The following is a 26,717-nucleotide window of genomic DNA, read 5'->3' on the forward strand; positions in this document are numbered from 1 at the left end:
ATGTTGATGACGAAAAGGAGATTTTGACTTTAGGATGGTAATGACGAAAAGGAGATTTTGACGTTAGGATGGTGATGACGAAAAGGAGATGTGGGCTGCTGCTTGGGAAGCTGATTCATCTAGCTCGGTTAATATCAAGAAAAGCAGTTTACAGTACAATAAGTTATCGCTGTGCAAAAAGGCGAGTATTGTGATTTACAAACTTTTTATTTTGAATTGTCTGACTTTTCCATAATTTAAAGGGCCAAGGTTCGCTTGATCGTGTTTCCTTGTGACAATTTTTAAAAAAAGCTGTTGACATTCTATATTGTATTATAGAGCACCTGTAAAGTACTACTACCAAGGACGTAAGGAATTCGGAGCCTATAATACTCAGATCAACCGTCTCTTAAAATATGGGACAACAGAAATGTACAAGTAAGTAAATTCTGGCAATATATATTATATTCAATTCAATTTAATTCAATATTTTGTTTAAAGGGTTTAAATAACTAAATAATTAAATTAAGTCCAATTTTACACAGCAGACTTACACAATATTTAGGCAACATTACCGGTAACCTACATGATTAGCAACGCTCTCATGCTTAAGAAATGAGTTGTGTATTTGCGGATTAATTTACCATCTTACAATACGAAATGCCTAGTCGAAATGAGTTTATGCCACATCATGTTTTCATCGCTCAACCTAGTATGATTGGGGGTGTCCTGTCCATTTTCGAATCCATGAGCTATTGGAATATTAGTGGACATAGTTTTTGGAAAATTAGTGGCAAGGAGAAGACATGCCTTATTATATATATATCTATGATATTAGCGAGCCTTAATATTTACATAATTCTTGGAGATATCTAGAGAAATACAAATTGTGGAATAATGATTGTGCCACCACGTCATAGTTAGGGTAAAATATTATTCTTAAAAATTTTAAAATTAAGAAGATTGCTCTATGACTTAAAATTTAAAATTAAGCTAAAGATAACTAATTTTTAATAGTTGGTTACAGTTTATGACAGTACTGGCATGACCAATGTTATTGTGGCTGGTAAAAGGACCCAGGTCCCAGTTGCCTGTTACCGAACCCCTGGGGACTACAATGTGATAGGATCAGGCCAGAATAACCAGATGTTTCTATGTAGAGCAATTTATTTCTTTCGGAGCTATGGTTACGTGGTATAGCTGGTGGTCATGTTTATCCTTGTGTGCTAATAATCCATCCAGATGCTTAGTGATGTGAGTAAATCATGCCCTTCTACGATATATAACGTTTAACTATAAATTTGTTTTTACCACAGAAACTGTGGCACTAAGGTCAAGAATTAAAAATGTTTACTCTCATTGATCATAGTTAAAGCGTGTTTTTTCCCCAGCACTACTACACAACAAAAACCTGTCGGCCCACCAAGGAAACACGGTCGCAGAACAAAGAGCCCAATTGTGCTCCTCTATTCTGCGATCGTGTGTATTTACTATAAACTAGCTAAATGCAGTTAGTAAAATTTATACTATGTATAATGTAGTATAATGATATTATACAAGGATCAGTGATCTCATAACTTGATTTAATAGTAATATCCGCTAATTTCCTTGTCCATTTTTAAATCGATAAGCCAGAGATTTTGATCCATCGATAGATTTTAATGATGATGCCCGGCAGGAGTCAATTTGGTATGACGAGATCAGAGTATCATTCACTTTTCATGAAAGTTCGACCGCTTCTAGAACCAAAGAAGTTCAACCGGAAAAGTACGTCAATCTCAGCTAGAGAGCAGCTCATTTTAACCCTAAGGTTGGACAGGACAATATAGGGTAGAATCTTGGATGAATATTTATAAATGACGGAATTATCTCTGTCGTCAATCGTTATGAGAAATTTCTCAACTTTTCAGTTGTTTGAACTTTAAATTTCTGTAGAGAGATGAAAAGTCGAATTATTTCTTATCTACATTCAATACTACATTATATATATATATATATATATATATAAGAGTTATAATGTAAATGTGGAATATCACTTTTTACATCACTAATTGAAGTTAACACCACAGCTACCTGAAGTCTGGGTGTGCGCAAGGGTATCTGGCGAACCAGTTTGTACTATCCCGGTGCAGAGTGTGTAGGATAATAAAGAAGGTTGGTGCGCTTAGTTGCTTATTCTATAGATTCATTGAGCCACTGACACTTTGAGTTTACTTATCACCAGGTATACCTCAGGAACAGAAGTCTATTATATCAAGTAAAAATTGTATTTCAGGTGACAACGGCCATCTCTGTCTGCCTGGCTGAACACGCAGATTTTCGTCCACGGTCGACTGAATGTTGGAAAAAAATTGCTCAGAGATTCCATGAAAGATGGCAGCTGCCGCACTGCATTGGTAATGAAAAAGTCTGACTGAACGGTGGGGAGGCATCTTGGGATGGGGAGGGGGGAGGCGATCTATTGACGTTGATATATATATATATAATTATCTTTGATTGGACGCCGGGAGCTGAGGGTCTCGAGTTGGTGAATCATGGAAATTGATGCTATAGCGTTTCCTTAAAGAAGAGAGGAATAGAGTGAGATCAAACGATATTTGTTGCAGTTTGAAGATCATTGCTCATATTATGCAATTCTACAGTAACTATGGGAAGTTTTCAATCTTGACTTCCCGAAACGACCATTTTTCAAACTTCAAATGCTCTCCTCGTACAGTTTTTATTGGATCATTCTGAAAGCAGGCAAAAACTATACGCCACAGGGTGGCATTTCACACACAGAAATCCGAAACTTAGCCTAGTTAAGGTTCGCCACAGTTTCAAAAATTCACGAATTAAATTTCGATGTTTTTGAGTAGCATAAATTTTAGGAGTATGATTTAAACATTCAGAGCCGACCAATTTTATTATCCTCGTCTGTCCTGAGACAGAAGAGGCATTTACACATGTCATTTCAGGGGCAGTGGACGGCAAGCATTGCTTCATTACAAAATTTGGGAAAACTGGAAGTTACACGATTAATTATCACGGATGGCCGTCTGTTATTCTCCTCGCAGTGTGTGACGCTGATTATATGTAAGTGCTATTTTCACATGTCATCTTTAAAAAAATGGTTCAACTTAAATGCTAGTGTAGTGAAGAACATTGTCACTTCTCCTCTTCAACCAAGATTATGTAGCCAGATTCCTACTAACTTATTGAAATGAGATATGTAATCTTAAAACAATATCATATGTACCGCTCATGAATATCGTTTTTTGCATGCTTTCAATAAAAATTGCTGCATTCTGCAAAAAACAGGAATGGGTAGATTGGAGTTAAAACTTGCGAGGATTGCGGGCGATCTATGAGAGATGTAACTTAAATGCTAACATCATTCTCTAACTTCTTTACTACAATTACTTATTCAGAATCCGTCATTTTAACGTTGGAAGCTTTGGCGGTCGATCAGACGGAGGAATCTGGTCAGAGGACAGACTGGGACGAGGACTGGCCTCCGGAGAATTCCTAGAACGGGGTTTTATACCTGCTGCTGAGATTCTGCCGAATGATGATCAGGTAAGAACTGATGATAATATGCGAACACTCGTGAATACCAAATGCTCGAGGCTTCATTAACTCAGTAAATACTTTACCCGGAATCCCAGCCCTTGAACATGATTACCGTTTTAACAATGGAACAGGGTGTGTTCATAGAAAGATTTAATTTAACCCCGCTTTCGGACTTTGATGGGGGGCCTTGATTGGAGAGTGGTTCTGGGCGTTAAAAACAGCGCCATTGGTCTGCATCCTTTAGGACATAAAAATATGAGCTTATATGTTATCTAGGCTGTAAGATACTTAATTAATATAATGTTTACGTCTTCTTTTCAGGAGCGACTTGGTAGAGTCAATTACTACATTGTCGGTGACGATGCCTTTCCCCTTCATGCTCATTGTATGAAGCCGTACAGGGGGAAGGTGTCAAAATCTCAGCGGATGACAAACTATAGGTTATCCAGGTACTGGAACGTCACGAATTAAATAAATAAATAAATTGTAGCCTCGACAATTCAGAAAACTACATCTAATTAGATTAGACAGTCATGATTGTTTTTGTATGAATTGATCAAGAATTACCGTTTGTGCTCTTTGAGCTGTTTTCCTGTATTTTCCTGTAAAGTGATCATCGCAAAACTGAAAACTTTTGTAGAACCTTATGTAGATTGAATTGTACACTGTTTCAGAGGCAGGATGGTCATAGAGTGCGTCTTCGGACACCTATCAAGGAAATGGAAGATCCTGAGTCACCTGACCACAAATGAGGAGGTGACTAGGCTGATTCTGAAAAGCTGTGTGCATCTGCACAATTTCTTGCGGATATCACGCTTGGACGACGCAGACGAGTAAGTAAGATTCAGTCTCCTCCTCATGACTCGAATTTGTTAAAACTGGGTCAGTTATTTAGTGAAGAATGTTTACCGTTAAATTGTGGCTTTTGTCTGTGACATCGTTTCCAAGTGGGGAACATGGTTTATTTTTAATTAATTTTATCATAAGAACAGGTCCAGCTAGTCCAGCTTTATTATTAATTGTATATGATGCAGAGTCTGTGAAAACTGTTCATTTCAGGCTGGAACTGATTGAAAACCCTCCTTCGGAGCTCTTCGGACGCAGCTTGTCCCTCGACGATTCTCCTAACCATCTTGTGGATTCTGGGGAGAGGACAAGGACAAGATTGCACTATTATTTTAATTATGTCAACCCGATTGAGATCCAGAGATAAGTTATGGCTTCCCATCTTAGACCACAACTCAGCTCTTTATCTGCATAAAAGAAACACCACCCGCCAGATTAAATTCACTTAAATTCCATCATTTGTATTAGGTCAATGAAACTGCATACATAACAAGCTTAGACATTTCCTCGAATACACCTGGAAAAAAAATGGATGTATACTTTTGGAAGTACATAGAATCTCCTGGGAGACCCTATAAAAAATCTTCGCATTTTTCTATTGGCGTTTTTATAAAACCTGATAAATAGAGCTCCTGATCAACGATACTCATCGTTTTAGCATCCAATCCTCTCAGAATGGTAAGAATTTGAATTTTAGAGTTGCTTTTAAAGGGTTCTAAAACTTAACTCACTTCAAATTTAAGCAAATATATGGCCTGATATGTGCTCAGTATTTTGTTACACGTGTAATTGTATTTGTAACACGTGTATTTTTAAAGATTGGTAATTTTACACTTGTAATTATTTTTGTAATACGTGCATGTATTGTTTTGACTAACACGTGTACTTTTCTAGAACGTGTTTTTTAAATGTCCTCCGCAAGTGACAAGCAGTCCACACGGCCAATGTTGCGTGAACTGCTGTCTGCTACGGTGATCTTATTCACACAAAAGGAATAAACTAAGAATAATGTTCATTTATTTATCATACTGTGCTATGTTTTCACGTATTTGATTTAATATCTTTATCTGCCTAAAAGAATTGTGTTATCATTTAGTCATCAAGCTTCGGTAACTTGAGCTTCGTTAACTCTAGTTTCGCTAATGTCCCAAAAACCATGTCCGCTAATGTCCCAATAGCTCATGGATTCAAAAGGGGACAAGTACACTTGCGGACATGGCACTAAGACTGATGGTCAACATAATTTTCATTCGATTATCATGCCGTGCTATGTTTTCATGTATTTGATTTAATATCTTTATCTGCCTAAAAGAATTGTGTTATCATTAAGTCATCAAGCTTCGTAAACTCTACATTTTCAATAGCTGTGGGCTAAACAAGTTTCGCCATATTTCAGTCACCGTTAATCTTGTTATCATTATATCTGGTGTTTTTTTAACCGAACCAATGCATCATATTCCAGTCCCGCCAAATTGTGGCAAATACTGGCAAATTTTTAAAAATTTTCTAATTTGCCGCAGACGCGATTACTGAAACCTTATGAAAGCTTTCGGCGCGGCTGACATTGTCATGCTTTCAGGCGCGCGACGTTTCAGGCGCGCGACGTTTCAGGCGCGCTACGTTTCAATTTCACTCATAGGTGGGCACACCACTGTAATTGTTATATTATAATCCGTGATCGGACTTGCAAGTCGGTTAAAGCTAGCAATTACCTGCGAATGCAGTTATATAAATATTTGAGGTCCCTCCCATCCATACCAACATCAGTGACATTATCAAAGCTGTGTACTTCCAACTTCGATTACGAGTTAGCTCTTTTAGCAAATCATCGCTGCTGACCGGTTCTTTAACTTCTGCCATTACCTGAGGACCCCAGGCTATTATATTTATGTTCATAGATTTAGAATAGAGATTCGGCGGAATGACAGGCTGAGCGCCACGGCCCGCCCAGTAACTTCTAGTTCTACCAGTACAGGAAATTTCAATTTCATCAGGCTTCCTTCACTAAAATAATGTTTGAAACTTGAAATGTACATAACAGTCGAACACTATAAACAGCACTGTGATATACTTCTCGCCAATTTGTTGTAAAACAGGGGTTCCAGAAAACCCACTTCCCGATACTCCTGAAAGTTGAAAAATTTTGCAGTCGATTTGGTTCAATGGTTAAGGTCTAGACGCCCTGCAAAATTTTTTCCTTTTCACCCTTTTGAAAAAAAGCAATAGTGAAAGGTTACGAATGGGGGTTTTTGCAGAAAAACGTGGATTTTGGAGAACGAGATAGGTGGGTTTAAATATGTCGTGTGTCCTTCCTTCCGTTCGTTACCATGCAACGAAAAAGTTGGGCGCGCGCGAGGATTGCTTGCGGAGATGTGATGTGATGTATAGATAGCCTGTGATCAATGAATGCGCGGCGCGACTGTGTTTTAATGCATGTATATGATGCATGTAATGTATAATATTACTATTGGGTAATACGCCCAATTTGTACGTGGCACGCGTAGTGTATTGATATGTACACGAGTATAGTTAACCTTTGCTGATAATTTCTTGAATTACAGATACAAGTTAAGTTCTACGGCAATTGAACTGAATTTCAAGTGTTTCCCGTATTTGATGCATAATTTATCAATATTATTATCATGAAGATTGAAGTGAGCTGATTGGAGCTTATACTTAAATTTATAGTAAATGTGAAATGGAAATCTAGCGTCCGCAAAAACGAAACAACGGGCGCAATTCTTGTTGATCTCTAAGTCTAACTCAATTTTAACATAGTTTTCAAGGCACCTGAATATTGCAATTTTGAGGTTTTAGTTTTACCGAATTTCGTATGATAAAAGTGCTGGTACTGGTAGTGGTAGTCAGGTAGTCGGATCTCAACCGTTCTAAAAGGCCATTTCGTTAGCTTTTCGTGTTAAAAGCGATTTCTCGACGGTTATCACCTCTAGATGATGCTTAAAATATTTGGCCATTATTATATTTTTGTAATAATTAAATGCAATAGGGACGTTTTCGGCCACACCCTTTTCAGGGTTTCACGGTCATACTCGAATTGTTGTATTTCACTTTCAGCCCAGGAATATCGTAAAGACTATTCTGATACACCAAAATGTGCCTAATAGCCATACTTATATACAACTTATGAAGCAATATATATTAAAATGCTTATTTTCGGAAATATGGCCGAAAAACAGTTTTTGGCTCGATGCAGTTCATAATTTCCATGACTTTTGGCATTTCCGCCTAGGATTAGGAAGGTCGTAGAGACTATTCTGATACACCAAAATGTGCCTAATAGACATATTTAAATACAACTTATGAAGAATTGTAAACTTTAAAATGCTTATTTTCGGAAATGTGGTTGAAAACCAATTTTTGCCGAGCGAACAATGATTGAATGAAAATACCCACAAATGGGCCATTGGACTGTTAACTAGAAAGGTCACAAACTCAAAGACTGCGAGTAACATAGAATGCGAGTAACATAGCATTTGTCAGAAGATGGGCCAGGCACAAAATGAACTATCGAGGATAATATGCGATGAAATACTATAATATAATATTAATAGTGTATAACTATATATGCGTAGTGCCAGTGGGTGTTCTCCACGAACAGTTTATCATTATGGTGTATCAAAAATGACTTAAGCATTAAGTACAACTACAAATTTCAGTACACCTCTTCGTTTGTCATCCATCATCTGAGTCTTAAGTACAATTAATTTTTGCTTTAGTTGTAACACTTTAGTTGTAACACTTAGGTTGCATGATTTAAGTTCACACTTAAATATTTAAGTGCGACTTTGAGTTTGGGAGTCGAACTTAACGTGCATTTGGGCGCAACTGTCGTTTTGAGAATCTGACATGGCGAATCAGATCACGTCACTGATTGGGAACCTGTTAATGGCCTGTTAAGGTGTGGGAAACGGGCGCAACTGCCGGTATAGGCCATTTTTAGGTGTTTATGGACATAAAGTGGGTTCTTTCTATTTCGCTTGCCCACAAATTTCATGTGACTTTGGTTTTTATGGTTTTGCAGCCGTACAAAACGGTTTTAGTAAAACTTTTACATAAACTCTAATCCCAAGCCTATGACACTAACCACAACACCGAAGCTATCCATAAAACTTAGTCTTACCACAACCCTAACCCTAACAGTAACACGAGCCCTAAACAATCGAATTCATGTTTTACTAGCCTGTCACGTGACCAAAACGGTTTTTTGCCCACAACCCTCCAGGGAAGCATTTTTACCCTACGTCATTGCATGGGGGGTGATTCGGGGGGTGATTCAGCGTCCAAAAATACACTGATTTTGATCAAATTCATACCTAAAGGGCCTTTTCACAAGAATTTTCTTAAAATTTGGGCCAGCGATTTATATTAGTAGGAGCGGGCTTTTCTGTTCAAGATATGGCGGAATGGCAGGCTGAAATCCGCCCAATATTACCAATTTTAATTATCCAGCTACTTTCAATTGGTTATACCTTCACGTAGTCCTAATGCAATAATTATGAAGGAGCAAGCCTGCACACTGCATACACGTACTGACGTTCGACAAGCCCTAAGGCTAAAGATAGACTCGGAGTCGTAGTCTGTCGAACTTAAGTGTGCTATTTAATTGGACGGTATTTCGACACGCACTGAAGTTCTTTTCGTGTCGACCAAATGTTAAATTGGCCCCAGCCCGGATCGGGATATGGTTCATTATGCTGCCAAATCAGTATATTTTTCATAAAAAAGACATAATTCATAAAGATACCTACACTTCAGAAAAGAGCGCCCCCTCTGATGGCGCCCCCTCTGATGACGCCCCCTCTGATGGTGCCCCCTTCTGATGGTGCCCGGGTCCTTTGTTTATGTTACGCCACTGCCCATGAAAGTGTATTTAACATTGAGAGACAGTATAAAATGTAAATGTTTAACAGAAATGTGACTGATTAATGTTCACTAATACCACTCAATAGATGCACCTACTACCTAGCCAAGTCCAGCTACTTTCAATCAGTCATACCTTTTATGTTGTTCAACGTCGTTCAATGTTTTTATAAGTTGTTCAATGTTATTCACTGTTGTTTAATGTGGTATTTCAACTTCAAGATGATGGATGAATCCAAACTAGAGTGCAAAGTACTAATACTGGAGACAGGGGAACTACTCAACTAGTGCCGACAAGGCTCTCAAAAATAAGACCACCAGGCCAGTAATGTTAATGATGATATTATATAATTAAGTACATCATTATTCATTAAATACCATACTAACATAATTTAATCCATTCTAGGAAAATGATGTGATCTTGGAGGCTATTCGTCTACTCGACGTTGGTGGTTGCTCTACGGTGTACCAGTGCTGCTAGCCACGCCAGTTGCGGTTGTATGTTGGTGGACTTGTGTTAGGAGTTGTGTTCTTCGGTGTGAAGTGTGTACTATCGGTGAGAAGATAGATTACAGTGTACGGTCGGTGTGACCAGTGTGTACTATCGGTGAAAAGATAGATTACAGTGTACGGTCGGTGTGACCAGTGTGGACTATCGGTGAATATAAGTCAATTGGATTGTACTTAAGATAGATTCCAGTACGAAGAACTTCAGAGAAGAACTCCACAGATCTCAACAGAAGACAAGTAATAGTGTCGGTGTATTGTAGAGATCTCAACAGAAGACAAGTAATAGTGACGGTGTATTGTAGTAGAGAAGTTACATTGATTGATAGTGATTTGGATACTTTATATAATTGAAGTGATTGAGTTATTATATATTGAATTACTATTTACCTTTGTTAGTCATTGCAGTGAGAGTGCGTAGTGGAGTGTGTTATTCTGTAAAGCAATTGACTAGGAAAGTTTCACGTAGTACAATATTGTGTATTCTCTCATTATCATTGTTCAAGTAGATAGTATTGTGTATTATCTAAATTTAGTTATTCCAGTTTTATAATATCGTGTTTATCTTATTATCAAGTAATTGTATAGAACAGCAGAACTTTGTTTCATTTCTTTCCTTTGTACGAAACGAAAACGAAAACAAAACACAATACTTGTCCTCACAACAAATAATACCACTTCTGATATAATATCGTCTCTTCAAATCCTTCTTTGCCTTCTCTTTCATCTCCAAAACGAGCAGATGATGTCTGGCTTGCTCCTCAGGTGACCGATCTGGTGAAATGAACACAGTTTTGTGGTGCTCACTCAGTTTCAGGTTTTTCGATTTTGATAAAATCTGATGTACAGTATTCGAATTTGATAACAAAATTTTGACAGGTCTGGTCTTGTCAGCTGATTTCCTTCCAATCCTTACAGCTTCGAAGTGTGGTTTCACTTCAATCTGTTCAAACAGTTCGTCTACTTTGTCTGATAGTTTCTCTTCATCTGTCTCCTTTAAACCAAAAATGAGAACATTCCTGCTGCGATCCTCTTCTGACACAGCCTTCTGCACAACTTTTTTCAGGCTCTCCTCCGTTATTGTACTGTTCGGCGAGGCTTTTAACACAGCTTGACTGTATGACTTGATCTCAGCTTGAACAGTGTCCTGAACAGCAGATTTTACGGTGGTCTGAACTAATTCCAACTGATTGGCTTTGGCTTCAAGAAGTTCCCTCTGCAGTTTGATAACCGAATCTTGTGATCGGATGAGAGAACTCTTCAATTCCTCAACATCTTTCATTGCATTCAGAGTTTCTCCGACGACAGAATTCAACTGATAGTACATATTATACATCAAATTTGATAAAACCTTCTTGACTGGCTTTTCAAACTTTTCAACTGAAAACTTTGTTTTATTTTCACAGTTCGTGGCTTCTGCAATATTCGAAATTTAAGCGTCGAAATCCTCATTCGCTTCGTTGAAAAATATAGACTGTCCCGATAAACGCTGCAGTAAATCTGTGTCCTTCATCATGTACTTAACTTGTATTACAAGGCTACACGGTGGTCGCAGTGCAATTAAACGATTTTACTGATAAGAGAGCAACTGTTATCAACACACAAGCTAAAAGGTTTTGACACTAAAAATAAAAAAATCGTAAAATGGTCCCCTTCATCTAATTTTCAGAGTTTGGCATCAAACTCCATAAACAGGATTAAATATATACCGTAGATTGGGGTAAAATCGCCGTGTCGGGGAACTTCGCCACTATTTTTCAAATAATCATTTTACTGTGTTGAATTGTTAGGAGATCTAGTTTTTGTATAGTATTGTGTTGAACAAATGGTTATAAAGGTATTCCTATTCAAAAATAAACGTTTACTATGTTAATTAACCTCAGGCAACATGAAATAATGCAATAAAGTGGCTAAAACTTCCCACTTTCATATTTCCCATATTTTCCAATTATATCCTTAATAAATTCTGTGTGCCATCATTAGCATATGTCCTGTTCATTTAAGGGCGAATTTAGTTAGCCATGATACACACAACTGATATTATAAAGTTTTCAAATTTGTGTGTGGCGAAGTTTATACCCTCTTCTGATCCCATCTGTTCGGCGAAGTTTGGCGCGAAATTCGCGCGCGGCTGGTGAAGTCACGCACGTGTATTGGCGAAGTTCGACTACATTTCTACTTCATCCCGGCGATGTTACCCGCAGCATGGCGATGTTACCCCTGCGACCAAATTGCCCATTGTACCACGCAGGCTAAAGCTAGATAAGTAAAATTGGCAGGTATATCAAGGAAATATAATTGAGTTTCGAATGGTATGTTATTGCTTAGCACCGAATGTGGTATAGTTTCGGAATGGCGAAGTTACCCCATATTGCAGGGTAACTTCGCCCTGATTTCAGTGGCACCAATCTAGCTGACTATTTATGCCTGGCTGATGTGGTTCATACGAAAACATTTAATGATGTAGGCACATTTCTTTATTTTAGTTAATGACGAAACCTTAAACCACTTTATCTAGAATTATAAATTTGAGTTGCAACTAAAACATCACACTATCATAAATAAATAAAAAATATATTATATTGACAGAGAAGCCACGATCACACTGGATCCTCGTTATTATCATAGTCCCGTTGGATTTTAGAAACGATATCTCGCATCAAGAGAGGCCCTTTTTGTCCTTCGATAGGGACGGTATAGTCTTGGGAAAGCTGAAGCTGTGTAATAACATTAGTCAATGTGACATCTCGAGTCTGTAGAAATGTGCAGGCCACATTTGTGTTTCTACCGTACTCTGATATCTCCCATGAGATTGATTTATAGGGACCATTAATAGTCTTATCTTTGTTAAAACATTTGTTTTCAAAAGATTCCCTCATTTCTTCAAACTCTTTGACTTGAGATGCTACTTTTTCTCTGCCTACCCTATCGAGGTGCAGCTCGAATGTTTTGTTAAATTGATCAAATATTTGAGCATCTATAACTTGATATTGCAATATTCTGGCTTTAGTTTCCTCTGACATTGTTACTTTTGGTTTGGAGCTGACCATACGATTTAGATACACAATGTCAGTCATATTCCAGCCAAGATATTCTTTAAGAAGGATAAGACTTTCGTTCATTCTGTCGGTTATCATAACAAAGTCCATCTCTTGGTCCAGATGTTCTATAAAGGCGTTTATCTTCTCTTGAAGTGTTTGTCCTAAATTTCTGCAATACGATGAAAATATTAAATATCAATTTCACATGACCACCTTTTTCTTCAAAAATAAAGATGTTTCATAAATTCTGGATCAACTTTTACATGAATGCAAGGCCTTTTTCCAGCAATCAGTGTTTTTAATGATTGTTTACAGATTTCAGAAGTTTGGTCACCGAATGTATTGATGATTCAGTAAAAATCATTGGTTTCAGATTTCAGAAATCTGGTTAAAAAATAAAATGTATTTACCTGCGGTTAAAAGTATTCCATCCCAAGTCTACAGCCACACTGTTGAGAATCCTGCCAGCACTAGCCTTGTTTTCTGTTGGTTCGGGATATTCGTCCAAGTAGTGTCCAATCAATGCGTCTATTGAGAGGTGACCGTATTTCTAAAGGAGAGTTAGCAGTGAACATCTCTTTCTACATATTTGGACATCTTCATTTTTGTACATGAATGACCTTTGAGTATTTCGGTAATCGTACTGTAATGCGACACGTACTCTAGTGCGACACGTACTCTAGTGCGAAGTCTGACAAAAACACCCTCTGTCGCACTACAGTACGTGTCGCACTACGATCCAGGTAGCGTACTCTAGTGCGACAAAATATCCTGACTTATTTCCAAGTTCAGGTCACATCCTATCCTTCTTTTTGACCATTAAGTGATTCGTCGGGTCGGTTCACGTCACTTATTTCGAAGTGATCTTGCGAATACGATTCGTCGGTTCACATCAAGTGTTTCGAAGTTATCCAATATCCACTGATCATAATTCCTTCGGGTCAGTTCAAGCCACGTATGCAGTGTGTGATCCACTGGGTAACTCTTAAGCAGCATATGATCCTCATTCCTATCACACGCATCGTATGAAGGTATATCTCCGATTGGGATAACAAGTTCATATGCATGGGCCATAAATAAGGTCATGATGATTCTACCGAAGCATCGAACAACATCAACATGTCTTCTTCAATCGCCTTCATTCCTGGACGCACTACTGGTTCAAGAAACGTTATCCACGACGGATACCGCTACTGCCTAGATAAGAACCGCGACGACAAGACCTACTGGCGATGCACTGAGAAGACCTGCTCCGGACGTCTCAGTCTGACGAACAACACTACTGTGACCTGGACGCAGCTGAAAGCAACCCTTCCCTCGGAGATGGATTCCTTTGCTGCCTAGTGACTACTACGAACGTACCTGGGTCGGAACACAAACCTCCTATCCCCCTTGATGGGCTGCACCAACCCCACTATCTGGCGATTTATCGACGTCCTGAAGAAGGAGCAGGATCTAACCCGATGGAAGATCAACCAGAAGAATGAAGATGCTCAGACAACTACCTCCTCGCCGACTGAAGAAGTGGACTGATTACGACCGTCGCTTGAACGCTGTGATTGATAGCTACGATGATTATGACAGAATGGATTAGTTGAAGTGTGTTGGAACAATGATTTTGAATTGAATATTGTGATTGCAATCTTTGATTTTATATTTAACCCCATTACTCATACACGACTACAATCTTGTCATTAAAAATGGAAAGTAAAATTTTCATTGAATGTGTAAAGTGTTTTGTCGCACTTTAGTTCGTGTCGCACTACAGTCCAGGTAGCGCACTGTAGTGCGACAGTGTCGGCCTTGAAAATTCTCTGTCGCACTAGGGTACGTGTCGCACTACGATCCAGGTAGCGTACTCTACTGCGACAGTATCGATCTTGGAGGTTTCGCACTAGGGTACGTGTCGCACTAGAGTACGTGTCGCACTACAGTACGTGAACCGAGTATTTCAGGAATAGAAATGACAAAAAGTCAGAAAAATTAAGTAATCTCTAGTTTTTTGCCATGGGGATTGGGGAAGAAGCATTGGCGACATTATAGATAATGACCACTGACCAGTCTTTTTGGCCCATTTAAGTTCCGATTAAACGAATTGTTCTGAGACAAATGGAGTCGTCCAACCCCCTTGTGGCTTGTTCATGAATATATTTACTCGTTTGTTTTGTTAGGGCAAATCTATATCAGCCATTCGATTACTTATATTCTCTAACCTAACTTGGTGCGAATAGATAATTTGGATGAACGGGACTAAACATCTGGACTGAAAAAAAAGAAGCTTTTACATTCGATGACATACCTTTTGCATTTTGCCCTCAGCCCCAAAAAAGCTAAAAGCAGACTTAAACTGGGATACTGGAGATCTGACAATAGTGGAGTAAAGAGATGTTTCTTTGGGCATTATCGTGTGTTCAGCATCTGGTTGGAAAGTGCCGTGTTGACACTGCATGTTGTACACTGATCCAGGTCTTGGAGGTAGCAGGTGCCTGAAAAAAGGAATTATAAAATATAAGGTATTATCGTTTATGTCATGACCAAAATTATTCCAACTTAATTTTAACCTTTTGTCGAGTACGACGTAGTAAATCAAACTTTTTTGATTGTTTAACGTCTTCAAATTGAGGGTACGTAAAGATCGTGTTAGCGTTGATCTCGTGAACTAGAAGACGGTAGAAGACGAGTATCGTTATTTTACCATTAGCTGAACAACAAAGTCCAGTAAGCGCCGAACTCTCAACAGTGTTGGTGCTATACAGTATACAACTCTCAGTAAATTATGGGAAATGTGGACTTAGACTCTTCAACGTGGTCTAGTGAATATATATATGTGTGCTAATTTTTGGTTTAAAGGAGAAAATTTAAGACAGGCGTAAAGATTCTTTTTTTAAATCGCAAGTCATTTGTTGTGTCAACGGAATAGTTTATGCTGATAAGAAACCAATATAAGGAAATATAATAAATTAGCTCTAAACTAGTCGTAACAAAGGAAAACTGAAACTAACAACTTGCCAACAAAATGAACATGAAAAGTCAAACTATATATCTATCAACGATGTAAAACTAAGAACTATCCCAAAAAAAGGTTTAAGTATGGCTATTTGAATTCGTCAACTCAATTCTAACCTAACATCAATTTGTGGTTTCAAAACTCTATAGTTTGAAAATTCCACTAGTTTCTTTTAAATCCTATCCAAGATGAATCCCGAAGTTAATTAGCATTTTATTAAGCTGAATTCAACGAACTGTTACACTAATGAACATTGTGTGAGACTATGAGGAGACAATTTGAGACTGGTATTTTATCTAACGCTCATCTTACTTCGAACATTCCAACAGCTACATTGTTACACAAGTGTAACCAGCCAATGACAGGAAGCCGAAGGATTCAATTATACATTAGGCCAGTGACGGTTAAGGTAGTGTGTACCATACTTTCTTCGCCCGAGACTTTGCTGCAATGGGCAGCTCCTCTATTTTACCCTCACACCCGATTTTCTCGAGTATTCGGCTGAGTAGACCGGGGGCTACATAGATCACTCGGAGTCCTTAGCAGAGCGTCAACGACGCTCGCCCATGGCTGGTAGCTCAGCTGGGAATCGAACCTGGTACCTCGCGATTAACAAGCAGGAAGATTTACCAACTGAGTCACACAGCCAGTTACCAACTGCAGCCAAATAATTCTTAAAATTCTTAAACATTGTTAAAGACTTTTTTTAAATCGCGAGTGACCAGATAATCACAAAAAATACGATATTACCATTGTAATTCAGGTGAATCTTAAATTATTTACTCATAAGTATTAACTTGCCTTGTGAGAGAATGCAGTTGGTGAGTATATGGGATCATTACAAAGTTGAGCTTTTTTCTAACTCCTCGGAGATAAAAAACATCAACTAAGGTGGAAGTTCCACACTTGTGGGTCTTTATAAACATTAAGTTCTTTTTAATTAATATCTGTTCTGAATGACTTGAACTTGGCTTATCTTTAGACTCGAACTGTTGGTCTGGATTTGTTAAAGTCGACATCTCATTCTCTGATGTATCTGAAACTACATCATCACTGACAGAGATATTCATTATCGGCGAACTGACCAGATAGGAGCCTGTGTCAGAAATCCCCACCCTTTTTCCTTTGTCGTTTGCTAGTTGAAACATCAAGAAAACCAAACATGTAACCAATATGATGTACACGACATAGCCGCGTTTTGAACCAGAGTTCAGTTGAGGTACCATTTCTGAACGTTGTTGAGGATAGTTATTTTATAAAAATTAATTTATAAAGGTCGGTACTCGGTATATATATTATATAGTAGTATTTATTCTCCTTAAAGTGCTCAAACAATAAATTAGGTCTAAACCATTCCTTACAAAGTGAGACTGTAATTAACAACTTGCCAACAAAATGACAATTAAAAGTAAAACTATATTAGTTTTAGAATTATCTGACAAAGAGGTCAACTCAAGTCTAACCTAACATTAATTTGGAGTTTCAATTTGTTGTATTCTATAGTTTGAGGACAATTTGAGACTGCTATACGGTACAAATTCTTAAAGATTTTAAAAATATCGCGTGTCATATCACCGGATAATCACTAAAAATTACGATGATACTTTTCAGGGGCAATGGAAGCAGCTCATGAGTGTATGGTTCCACAAGAAAGTAAAGCCTTCTTCTGGCTTCTTTCAGATAAAAGGTATTGAGGATAGTGGAGGTCCCAAACTTGTGGGTCTTTATAAACATGAAATTCCTTTCAATTAAGATATGCTCTGAATGACTTGAACTTGGCCTATCTATAACTGTCAACAAATGAAGTAAGAAGCTGTCTCAGCAGCTATTGTGAAAATGCAAACAAGTTGCTCTGTCTAATGGATGAAAACGTTCCAGTAAAGTGTCTAAAGTCTGACCACAAGAGTGTTTACTATATTTACAGTGGTACACACTACACCCCGGCCCCATTTACTATCTGAACTCCATGTGGTAGCGTAAACTGGGCAAAAAGGTACAATGCCGATCAGGTACAATGCCGATCGGCTGTTAAAGTATTAACCGGCTGTTACGGTAACAGCACTCTTACAGCCGGCTAACTGTCATAGCAAAACACAAGTAAGTACTATACTTTACTATCAATAATATCCAGCGTGATGAGTGATCTATTTACACAAGTAAGTACTATACTTTACTATTAATAATATCCAGTGTGATGGGTGATCTATTTTGTGTGAAGGAACACATTACCAGCGACCCTAGATAAAATTACTATTTATTTTATTGTAAATAATCCGGGTATTTCTCTTCTCTCACTATCTCTCAGTTTTCAGTATCCTCTCAAGTCTCGATACCTCGAAACTTTAATAGATGACAAGAAACTGTATTCGGTGGTGTATCATAGATAAATTTGTAAAGTAATTCTATGTGATAATGTATCACTATTCACTGTTGAATACTGAACAATAAGTTCTCCTTTACATGCCTGCATGTGTTAAACTTTATAAACTCACCCATCTAAATTCTTTAGATTATGCTGATAAGGATTCATGACAAAGTTGAGCCTTCTTCTGACTCCACGAAGATAAAAAACATCAACTATGGTGGAAGTTCCACACTTGTGGGTCTTTATAAACATCAAGTTCTTTTTAATTAATATCTGTTCTGAATGACTTGAATTTGGCCTGACTTTTGACTTGAACAGTTGGTCTGAATCTGTTAATGTTGAAATCACATTCTCTGATGTGTCTGAAACTACATCATCACTGACAGAAATTTTTACTATCGGCGAACTGACCAGATAGGAGCCTGTGTCAGAAATCCCCACCCTTTTTCCTTTCTCGTTTGCTAGTTGAAACATCAAGAAAACCAAACATGTAAACAATATGATGTACACGACATAGCCAAGTTTTGAACCAGAGTTCAGTGAAGGTACCATTTCTGATCGTTGTTGGGGATTATTATTTTATAAATTAATTCGATAAGGTTGGTACTCGGTAGTATTTATTCTCCTCAAAGTGCTCAAATAAATATAATAAATTAGCTCTAAACTAGTCGTAACAAAGGAAGATCAATTTTGTATAATGTGGTGTCTGCTGCTGTTGCCTGATGTCAGCTCTTATTTCGATTTACACAATTTGAAAATGTATTATGTACAGGAATATAACTAGTAAAAATAAGAAACTTTCCCCGTATTAAAAACAGACACACTACATGGCGACCTGAAAGATGAAGCCGAGCAATGAATGAATGTAATGAACAGGAGGTAACAAACCTAGCTATTACAAAAATAAACTTTCAGTCTTAAATAAATAATATAGAGGATAGGGCCAAGTCAAACATACTCATAGAGTCGGGCAAACTAGACTCTATTCCAGGTTAGTCAGGCAGTGGCTCACACTCTGTTGATATCTCTTCAGGGAGATTTGAGGTCTCAACCTTACTTAGTTGAGTGTGTCCCACAACCAAGCACCATGCCTAGAAGTCCGGCGTTATGTTTTATAATGATCCTGGACCTAAGTGGCAAGTAACTCTATATTAACAAAAAAAAGTCAAACATTAAGTTAAATGTCGTCTTTAAATAAGTTTAAACGGTAAATTATAAATTATTCGATGAGGGCTCACTGTTGCTGTATAACTAGTCATAAGTCTGTGTGTATAGTGTTTAGAGTTATGCTACATCTAACAGGAATATGCAGTTATACCGAACAGAGCGTAGTGTTTAGAGTATTATAAAAACTACTTTTCTCCGTGTTTCAAGCGATCCTAATCATTTTGAGCCAATAAAAAATTTAATGATTTTTGGTAATTAGCTTATTAGTAATTATCCAATTATATGATTGTCCGCTGTGAAAATTGTCTGCACAAAAGTTTTTTGTTTATAAACACCCTCGATTAATCTGCAACCTTCTACGATGTTCGCAATTAAAGATATTCGACAAACAAGAAAGGCATGATAAAAAGTGGCAAAAGACACGTGGAAAAGTTTGGAAAAGTTGGACAGCCGTTTAGGGTATCGAAAGGAACTCAAAACCGTCAAAAATCCTTAGAAAGCGTCGTGTGTCGGTAAATCAATTTTCAGACGGATATATCTGTATAACTGCAACTAAACGTTAAAAATCAAGGTAAAAACAAGTAGCATAATAGCGCACCTATTATATATATATGCCCCTATTATGCAGCTAATTGTTTTTAGTATGTGGTGTGCAAGTCACCCACGAAACTTCATTACTGATTTGTAGGCTATATAACCCTATCGATTACAAAGTATTTTTAGACCGATATCACCCTTCATACTGATACAATACACAGTTCAAATGTTGATATCATATTACTGTTTTTGCGAGAAGATTATAAACAAAACTGCGAAGTGATAACAAGCAGTAATTGCATGCAAAACATGTAACTGTAGGTATAAAAGTGTAATGCCGAGCAACTTCAAGAAGTAAGATTGTTCCAAGAGCTCACAAAAGAAAGGTAAAAGGAGAGGGGCTGATTCACTGCCGGCTGCTCCGTAATCTAGGCTACCTTAGTCGGTAATATTATGGAGGGGGGGGGGGGGGGGGGGGGGATTATGGGTGTTAAAAATATGGACTGTTATAAATATGGTTCTTTGGCCCGCAAAGAATCAAATTTGACCCCCACACTTTTAACTGCGAATTTCCTTTCGTGAAAAAATCGAAAATATTAATCAAATTTTTTTCGGAATTATAACCACATTGCCGCTTTCAGTTTCAAACCAAATTTAACATTTTTCATATTTCACCAGAACTAGCTTCAATTCAGCAAACAATAACGTAAGCATACTTCTGGACGTGAAGGAAAGAAACGTTAAGCATATTATGACTGATATATATATATATATTATATCAAAGTAACAGTGAGCTGGATTTAAGAAACTTGTGATAATATAAAGTGTGGTATGTACTATGTGGTAGATATTTATATAGCGTACTCTACAATCTAGATCTATAAAACGGGGTACGAGTTACCTCTGATAAGTCTACAATTAACTAACAATTGAGTCTGAGGTCATTGGTCAATTAAATGTTCATAGATAATAGATATGGATTATAGATACTATATTCACACATAGTTGAACAGCATGAGACAAGTGGAAAACAAACAAACGAATGGATTTCAAGCTCGTTAAGGATCGTTGCTTAGGGTTTGTCGAACTACGGTATACGTGTCGAAATTGAGAACGTGTAGCACTCTAGCAGAATGTTTATAAACATTCTGGTATAAATATATATATTATATATATAAAGCTGGCATAAATACCAGTTTATAATGCTTGAAGATATACGTATGTATAAACAAAAACGATATCAACTTAAGGATGGGGGCGGCTGAAGTAAAGTAGGTATAAATAAATGACAGTATACACTATACACGATACCACTGCAGTAGTAGCCTAAATGAGTATAAGCAAACATTAACAAAGGTATGCGTTATATATAATATGCGTATTGTATAAAATACACTGCAGTACAATCTACGTGGCCTACATAATATACTCACACAACAATTGTATTCGACTAGTAACTATATGTCTTTATAAATTGCGTGTACATGCTCTGATCTGTTACTCTGCACGCTTTGTGTTCCCAGAGAGATAATCAACTCAGAGCAGACCTAATTAACCGGTTGAAATTAACTCGGTTAAAATGAGCGTAAAAACGAGTGGATTATGCATAATTTTAACATTGCAAAATTTCAACAGTCCAACATTTTAACCGATAACAGATGGTAAGGTAACCCTAAATTTAAAACTCGTAACCGACAGTGGTTTGTGACTTCTGCAGCCCACTGCCACTCGAAACACATTCAATTTCACTACATAGAGTATACTTGTAAAAGAGTAGCTTTAGCTGTGTGCAGACTGCAAAGTGAAAGCTGTTTATTAACGACTGATCCTCTGCAGTCTGCACACAGCTAAAGCTACTCTTTTACAATAACTCTATGTGGTGAAATTGAATGTGTTTCGTGTGGCAGTGGGCCAGAAGTCACAAACCACTGTCGTGGCACGTAGTGTCAACTTTCAATCATGTTCGTTGAAAAGCATGAGACAATCATTATACCTTCATTATTATCTTTTCACAAAGTCACAATAACCACGGTGTCATAAAAGCAATAGTCAATACCCTTTATTAACTAGCCTTTATTTACCAATGTATGTGTCTGCAGGACACACTTGCAGCACACTTTTGGACAGCTTTACGAACATGATTGAAAGTTGGCACTATGCCGCCAGAGTGCCGCCATAGTGCCACGACAGTGCCGCTGGGATCCGGGATTCCGGATGTATGATTGAAATTTTGCACTATGCCGCAAGAGTGCCGCGAGAGTGCTTTGAGGGTGCCACGACAGTGCCATCGGTATCCGGATGTATGGCCTAGAATGTGACACGTCACCAGATCAGGATTGTAAATCACAAGGCCTCGACAAGGTTAGTAAATAAATACTTTTATAACACCGTGATTATTGAGAAAAGATAATAATGAAGGTATAATGATTGACTTGTGCTTTTGAACGAACATAATTGAAAGTTGGCACTATGCCTCTAGATTGCCGCGATAGTTCCTCCATAATTCCACCATAGTGCCACGACAGTGCCACAACAGTGCCACAAGAGTACCTCAAGAGTGCCGCGACAGTGCCATCGGGATCCGGATGTATGAAAACATTCTATCAGCTTATGCTGCGACAGTGCCGTGACAGTGCCACCATAGTACTGTCACGACAGTGCCACGAAAGTGCCACGAGAGTACCACGAGAGTGCCGCAACAGTGCCACGAGAGTGCCACGAGAGTGCCGCAACAGTGCCATCGGGATCCGGATGTATGATCCAATTTAAACAAAGACTATTGCTCCTCGAAGAGTACATTGGTGCTGGGTTGATAACTCTGAATGATATAGCTTACAACGTGGCAAATTGTAGATTGTTTAGAAATAGCTAAATAGCTTGTACAATTAGGCACGGAGGTAACGGACCAACAAAATAACAAAGGATTGACGGAAAAGTAAATAATTTTAGGTTTAAATATAAAGAGATGGAACATCAGCACAATAGAAATATGAATTGATTGAAGATATCCAAAATTATCTTTAGCCAACTATATAATAAATCTCAATGCCGCATAAAAAACTCATTAAAGTGATAAGACAAAGGACAAGATAACTACTATCTCAGTAATAGACCTACAATATAAATGTTACAGACTGTAGGGAAGGAATGAGTGCTTGTCTGACTATCATCAGTCCGCACGGAGTGGTGTGCAGATTTGGAGGTATACATGGTGGGAGAAAGCGTAAACTTGACACTTAGCTGACACACCTAGATTATCGTGTATTTTACTGGCATTTATAAAACACTTATAAACACGCCTTTTATGTCAAGGCGGAAAAGGTGCAGAAGACCACGTACTCCGCGATGGCAACTGATACAATACAATACAATATAAACACATAATGTAAGATACATTTATAAAAGCCATCGACTTCATCATGGTAGAGTGTTCCTCGACGGATTGTTACAATATCTTGTTTTTGTATATTAGAGCTTTAGCCACAGGTAGATTTGTCTCCACGGAGCCCCACAGTTTCAATTCCTTGTTTAACTAGCCGTACAGCAAGGATATCCACTCTGTTCGCCAGGTTAGGCACATAACCAACACTATACCCTGCCAAAGTCAGCTATATACCATGGTTTTCTCAAATTCTACAAGTCCCACGACAAAATGAGCTCCGAAGACAGCTTTGACATTCCACAAGAGTACCTGAACACTTTGTCACCAAGTGGAATGCCACCCCATCAGTTAAAAGTGAAAGTCGGCTGCCCTGTTATGCTTCTACGGAACCTGCAGCCTCAACAAGGTCATTGCAACGGCACCAAATACATCGTTACTGTATTGCATGACAACATCATAGAAGCCGTGGTTGCCGGATGATCTTATAAGGGCAACAAACTTTTCATCCCACGCATCCCTATAAAGCCCACCGATGGAACGTTTCCCTTTGACATGTCTCGCCGGCAATTCCCTTTAAGACCCTGCTTTGCGATCACGTCCAACTTAAGGCCCAAGGACAAACGTTGAAAAAGGTTGGAATCTTCTTGGGCCGGCCATTCTTCTCCCATGGTCAATACTATGTGGCGCAAAGCAGGGTCGGGGAGAAGGACGCCCTCCGAGTTTTGTCGTTGGACATTGGAATAACGGACAATGCTGTATACCCAGAAGTTTTGGACAGATGATATGTTAACAGCGATTTTGTTTTTTTATGAATTTGACTTGGAATTAGATTGATATTTGTTATTTAAACTCGATTAAAAGAAGTAGAGAACTGTATGCCTCTCTTACTTTTAACACTACCATGACCAACCTGTTGTCCTTTTACTCTTAAATGGTTCTATACTCCTCAAAAATTTGTATCCTGTAAATAATTGTACATAATTGTAATGAAATGCCAAAGTGGGTATCTATGTAATTTTCGTAATAGTTCAATGGTTACCTTCATGCCCACAGCTCGATGTTTTAACCAACCAGCAGATCGAAGAATCTTTAAATTATTGACTTTTTATATCGTATTGCTGTGTAAATTTGATTCTTATGCTAATTCTAATATTTGAAAATGCTGTTGGTTTACGTGTAGGTAGTACTAGTAGATGGTTCACAAATTACATAAACCAAATTTTAATTATTTTATACCTGCTCCCCCCGCAACGGTGGGTACACTTAAATTATGGTTGCAGTTACCTGGGGACCTCAGGCTATCAGTATCATGTTCAATGTTTATAAACATGAATAGAGATTAGGCGGAATGACAGGCTGAGCGCCGCCCAGTAAGTAGGTTGCAGACATGGCTACATGTTGCAGACATGGCTACATGTTGGCGAAAGTTATTCACAACTATCGTGTTTCATTATATTCATCGCAGGAGTACCAAAACCATGGTATATAGATGGTTTTATCTAATAGATGGTTTTATCTAATACGGTAGATGGTTTTATAGATACAAAACTTTAAAACATACAAAATGTCTCATGAGTTAAGGGTGGCCCTAACTTAGGGCAGCAGGTGAAGGGTGTGGTTCTGCACCTGCCGCACTTGAATGTTGCATCTGGTTGAAGCCGATGGTAAGTGGTTATTATATCACTCAATTTAAATTTAATTAAATAATTCTAAGTTGATATATAGGAGCCATTGTCTATTCGCGAGATATCGTCTTTAATAGTGTTACGATATGTAGTGGATAGAACACGACTATTAGTATAAATTAAACAGGAATTAGACAGGAATAAAACAGGAATGAAACAAGAATGAAACAAGAATGAAACAAGAATGAAACAAGAATGAAACAAGAATAAAACAAGAATGAAACAAGAATGAAACAGGAATAAAACAAGAATGAAACAAGAATGAAACAGGAATGAAACAGGAATAAAACAAGAAGAAACCAAGAATGAAACAAGAATGGAACAAGAATTAAACAAGAATGAAACAGGAATGAAACAAGAATGAAACAGGAATAAAACAGGAATGAAACAAGAATGAAACAAGAATAAAATAAGAATAAAACAAGAATTAAACAAGAATAAAACAGGAATGAAACAAGAATGAAACAGGAATAAAACAAGCATGAAACAAGAATGAAACAAGAATGAAACAAGAATGAAACAAGAATGAAACAAGAATGAAACAAGAATGAAACAGGAATAAAACAGGAATGAAACTAAAATGAAACAAGAATGAAACAGGGATGAAACAAGAATAAAACAGGGATTAAACAACAATTAAACAACAATTAAACAAGAATTAATAAGTAAGGTTGTACGACTACACGGAGTACAGGAACAATGTGCAAACCTTAAATACCAGCATTACGTTCATCAACTGCAGTACTTGGGGGAGATTACCCTCACCGAATTACTGTTATTGGAAACGTGTTACTGCACTACTTGTTCTTTTATTAATTACTAGTGCGTATTAATGTTTTTAGCTCTTTACAGTTATATGTATCTCCTTCGATAATGACCATCAGCATTAGCAGGGGATGAAAACCGTTGACCACATACGACTGAACTCATTAAATAGAAATACATCCTTACAAAGTCAGAATAAGCAATTCATGAAGCATCCACTCTAATTATAATTGTAGATTATAGATAATACAGTATTTCACTGCCTCCAGAATCTAACCCACCACGACAGGCTAGTAATAGTATTACAATAACACTAATGATACACAAAACCATCAATTAAACCATCTTCCGAATATACATTTCATAAAAACTTTAATCATTTGCTTTTGTCAGAGTTTTCTCGGCACTATACCGAAAAAAAAACCATGCCTATAACTCCAACCGTTTTCTTGATTTTGCCGTTCGAAAATTACCCACAGACAGACAGACAAACAGACATACAGTCAGTTTGGGATTATTAGTATAGATACTATCCAACAATTTAAACATTATCACAATATCACAATACACAATATCACAATATCATACACATTAAACATAATCTTATGATCTGATCAGTGTAGCACATCTTGAAGTTCTCCAGTTTTCCCAATGACCATGGTCCACGACTGCCGGGTAAACTATCCTATACCGTATGGCGTATAGGACTCTAGGGAGGAAGACACATGGACGGTATATTGTCCTAACCCGACATGCAGACAAGGTGCGAGTTCGTACAGTAAAACCCCCGATTGATTAACCCGCGGCCATATCCTCTCCCCGAATAGGACTTATATTAACATGCGTAATGTGAACAAACGAAACCCCAATTTACCGCGGAGCATGACTTACCGTGGATTTTCCTTTCCCCCAACTCCACGGTAAATCGGGGTCTCATCGTACTTGGTCAATGGTGCTGGAGCTGAGTATTAGGAGGTAAGAATAAGCTGAGTATTAGGAGGTA

General features: G+C 37.8%; 2 protein-coding genes across 3 annotated transcripts; one reads left to right on the top strand and one right to left on the bottom strand.

Annotated features, from left to right (window-relative positions):
* On the top strand, positions 1 to 4,891 carry LOC134818303 (uncharacterized). Its single transcript, XM_063827804.1, has 10 exons — positions 1 to 181; positions 319 to 417; positions 1,658 to 1,789; positions 2,049 to 2,133; positions 2,255 to 2,375; positions 2,937 to 3,054; positions 3,390 to 3,537; positions 3,853 to 3,980; positions 4,206 to 4,364; positions 4,591 to 4,891. Exons 1-10 carry the CDS (start codon positions 69 to 71, stop codon positions 4,742 to 4,744), a joined length of 1,257 nt encoding a protein of 418 aa, XP_063683874.1. The 5' UTR covers positions 1 to 68; the 3' UTR covers positions 4,745 to 4,891.
* A 7,358-nt stretch (positions 4,892 to 12,249) lies between these two features.
* On the bottom strand, positions 12,250 to 18,728 carry LOC134818119 (galactosylceramide sulfotransferase-like). 2 transcript variants are annotated; one of them, XM_063827548.1, is made up of 4 exons: positions 18,306 to 18,728; positions 15,106 to 15,292; positions 13,217 to 13,356; positions 12,250 to 12,975 (listed from the first exon to the last, which is right to left on the bottom strand). In XM_063827548.1, the coding sequence occupies exons 1-4, from the start codon at positions 18,650 to 18,652 to the stop codon at positions 12,366 to 12,368; spliced, it is 1,284 nt and encodes a 427-aa protein (XP_063683618.1). In that variant the 5' UTR covers positions 18,653 to 18,728; the 3' UTR covers positions 12,250 to 12,365. The 2 variants fall into 2 exon arrangements, with proteins under 2 accessions (XP_063683618.1, XP_063683617.1); XM_063827547.1 differs by lacking the exon at positions 18,306 to 18,728 and adding an exon at positions 16,615 to 17,212.
* Between the last annotated feature and the right edge of the window lie 7,989 nt (positions 18,729 to 26,717).

This window comes from Bolinopsis microptera, chromosome 7, assembly GCF_026151205.1.
Source record: "Bolinopsis microptera isolate Bmic1 chromosome 7, MBARI_Bmic_1.0, whole genome shotgun sequence".
In the NCBI taxonomy this organism is placed as follows: Eukaryota; Metazoa; Ctenophora; class Tentaculata; order Lobata; family Bolinopsidae; genus Bolinopsis; species Bolinopsis microptera.